General features: G+C 40.6%; 1 protein-coding gene across 1 annotated transcript; it reads left to right on the forward strand.

Moving 5' to 3' along the window:
* Positions 1-769: 769 nt before the first annotated feature.
* On the forward strand, positions 770-3,169 carry adra2a (adrenoceptor alpha 2A). Its single transcript, XM_068321947.1, has 2 exons — positions 770-1,011; positions 1,183-3,169. Exon 2 carries the CDS (start codon positions 1,350-1,352, stop codon positions 2,574-2,576), a length of 1,227 nt encoding a protein of 408 aa, XP_068178048.1. The 5' UTR covers positions 770-1,011; positions 1,183-1,349; the 3' UTR covers positions 2,577-3,169.
* Positions 3,170-3,498: the final 329 nt, after the last annotated feature.

The following is a 3,498-nucleotide window of genomic DNA, read 5'->3' on the forward strand; positions in this document are numbered from 1 at the left end:
AATTTTAATGTAACATTAAAAAATAGATCTTCCCAGACTTTCTCAGTTGCTTTTAACAGGATGTGACTGATTTTGATGTTGTGCTTGTGGCTGACATTTTGTTTTTATTTTTTTCAGTCCTGTGGGTCATTTAATTCCTGTGGGATTTCTGCAGGATATAGGAGTCAGTTTTTCAATTTATCATGTGAGTGGAGACAGACAAAAAGACAAAAATAGGGTTGGGGGTGTATAGGACATGAATCATGATGATAATAATTTGTTAATTATGTTACATTAACCTGTCACTGAATTAGAACAATTTGTGCATTATTCATTAACATTATTTGCTGCTTTGCAAACAATTCAACTGCATTTGTTTAAATCTATTTGTATTTGTGCCCCCAGAATACATTTGACATTCATGAATATGAACAGTTTCAACAGAAGCCATAGAAAGGCAGGAGTTATCATACCAGTAAAATACTTGTTTACCACAGGGGGACACTTAATATAACAAATAAATGAATTCATAATGTGTTGGTTGAATGTGCAAACCCTTCATAGGTATGTGTGATGACATTTTCTTGGGTTTCATTTCTACCGGTATTCTCCTTCCTGTTTTCTCCTATAATTTACTGCGTTGGCCACTCGTTGACTCCTGGTGTCACATGTGTGTCACTGTTGACAATCAGAATTCGCAAAGAAAGCCGCTTCACGATGACACTTTTTGCAGCGTGCGGACTATAAAGAGAGGGAGTGGCGCGCTGGAAACACGGAGGAGAGACACTCCACACGCAGACAGCAGCACGGCAGCACCCGGTATAACATGATTAACGCTCTAATAGGTCCGCTACTGAGCACAACTAGATGCATCACAGTGATCATTGTGTGGGGTAAGAGAGGGGATACATGGGCAGGACTCCCATCTACCACATGGATCGTATTTCTTTCGTGTTGATTAGGTTTGAGAACTTATCCACAGATTGTTGATACCGGTGCGTCTTGGACACACCCGATACTTTTCTTATGCAGGTAAGATTTAATTTTCTGTATGACTTTTTTGTTATTTCGAGACAGGAGAAAACATAGTTCTTGAGCCAGTTCTAGTAGTCAAGTAATAATTTTGAAAATGCATAATAGACTGAAGTGTTAACAACTCTTAAAACATCTGATTCTTTTCTTCTTGTTGCCTTATGTTTTCAGACAGCTGGCATAAGTAATCACATATCATGAGGACATAAAAGTCAGGAAAGCTCCAGAGGAGTTCAGTTGCCTCCTTTCTCCTGCTATGAAAGTCTGTCTTTCCTGGTGATGATATTTGTTAAGCTCAGGTAAACTCAGGAAGTCTGATAGACTGCCAGACTGCTTCAATGGGGTTTGACAACAACACCAACCAGACTCTTCCAGATGTTGCCCCTTACAGCCTCAAGCTCTCCCTGCCGCTCACGGTGCTGGTGGCTATCATGATCCTGCTGACAGTTTTTGGTAATGTGCTAGTTGTCATAGCTGTGTTTACAAGTCGGGCCTTGAGGGCTCCACAGAACTTATTCCTGGTGTCTTTGGCATCAGCTGACATTTTGGTGGCTACCCTCGTAATGCCGTTCTCATTGGCTAATGAGCTCATGGGCTACTGGTATTTCGGTGAGGTGTGGTGTGAGATATATCTGGCACTTGATGTTCTTTTCTGCACCGCCTCAATTGCCCACCTCTGTGCCATCAGCTTAGATCGCTACTGGTCTATCACACAGGCCATTGAATACAACCTGAAGAGGACACCACGACGCATCAAGTGTATAATCTTTATAGTATGGGTTATTGCCGCAGTTATCTCTTTCCCCCCTCTAATCACAATGAAGAAAGAGAACAACAAGAAGAACCCTATGTGTCAGATTAATAATGACAAGTGGTATGTCATTTCCTCCTGCATTGGCTCCTTCTTTCTCCCATGTGTCATCATGGTCCTGGTGTATGTGCGGATCTACCAGATTGCCAAAAAAAGGACACGGATGCCTCCAGGTGACAGGAGGCAAAATGACATGTCCAACAGGGTTACCATTGGCATTGCCAACCAAAAAGAGAATGGCATGGTAGGAGAGGATGCTGAGGAGGACCTCTGCCATGAGAAGGTGAATGGCGAGGGGGATGTTGAGCTGAAGGGAAGAGTTTGTGGAGCAGATGAGGAGAAAGGTGAAGTCAATGGAGTGGACCTTGAGGAGTCGTCCACCTCTGATCACAAGGTGAACCATTCTGCCTTAAAAGCATCTAAGGGGAAAATCAAAATGAGCAAAATCAAAATGGAGCCAAACAACAAGGGCAGCCGCTGGAAAGGCCGGCAGAACCGGGAGAAACGATTCACCTTTGTCCTGGCTGTGGTGATCGGAGTGTTTGTCATCTGCTGGTTTCCCTTTTTCTTTACATACATGTTAATGACACTATGTGAGTCCTGCCCAGTGCCTCACACTCTTTTCAAATTTTTCTTTTGGTTTGGCTATTGCAACAGTGCGCTAAACCCCATCATTTACACAATCTTCAACAATGACTTTAGAAGATCATTCAAAAAAATATTGTGCAGGAGGGATACCAGAAGATACATATGATTGACTCTATTTACACATACATTATACAGGTACAATTACAAATTATAATTGTGTATGCATCACTGGCTTGAGAACACGCTAGTTGTGATATCTTTTCCCAGGATGAAGTTCATGTGCAGCATTCTTTGAATTTATCCACCCATCACAGCTTCAACGCTGACTGAGATCTTACAGGGAGGTCTCAGCAGAGCAGAACTTTAAAAACATGTTTTATTGTAAATTTCATTTTTATTTTCATAAAAAGAGATGTCAGTTACGTGGTGAAATGTGTTGTGTTTCACAACATGTTGTACAAAATAACCTGTCTGAATATTTGTCTTTATTTGTTATGGATACACAGTTATGCCTTCTTCTTTTTTTTCATGTGATGATGATAATGGTTTGGGTGATCATTGAAAACATGTTGGCTCTATTAAGAATAAAAGCCATTTTCTGCACTGGTCTCAAGGCTCTAAAGTAAGTAAAAGCTCAGGTTGATGGCACTATGTCTGTTCTGACACACACATTCACACACAGTAGATGCTGGGAAGCATGGGGAAAGGGAGGCCAGTTTGAACATTTTGTCTGAACCAAAATGTGAACACAAAATTGTGAAAAGATAACCTAAATGTTTAACCCACATGTCCTTTTGTGCTAGCCCTTTAAATGAACTCCAATAAAGGAGTGCAAATTCACTTCTGTTCAACCTGACCTTTACAAGGGATTAGCAAGGAGCTCAGCTCATGATGAGTCTACATGGAATATGTGAAATAATGGCATTCATGTACTTTGATACTTAGATTATTCTTAATTATGATTAGGTTTATATTAGTTGTCCCATCTCCATAACAAAATATTTTCTTTTAAAGTTTACTTTTACTCACTCTTTGGCTCTGAGTCAGTTTATGAGTCAAGTTTGAATGAAAACACGGTTGTGATGCAA

This window comes from Antennarius striatus, chromosome 8 (assembly GCF_040054535.1).
Source record: "Antennarius striatus isolate MH-2024 chromosome 8, ASM4005453v1, whole genome shotgun sequence".
Taxonomy (NCBI): Eukaryota; Metazoa; Chordata; class Actinopteri; order Lophiiformes; family Antennariidae; genus Antennarius; species Antennarius striatus.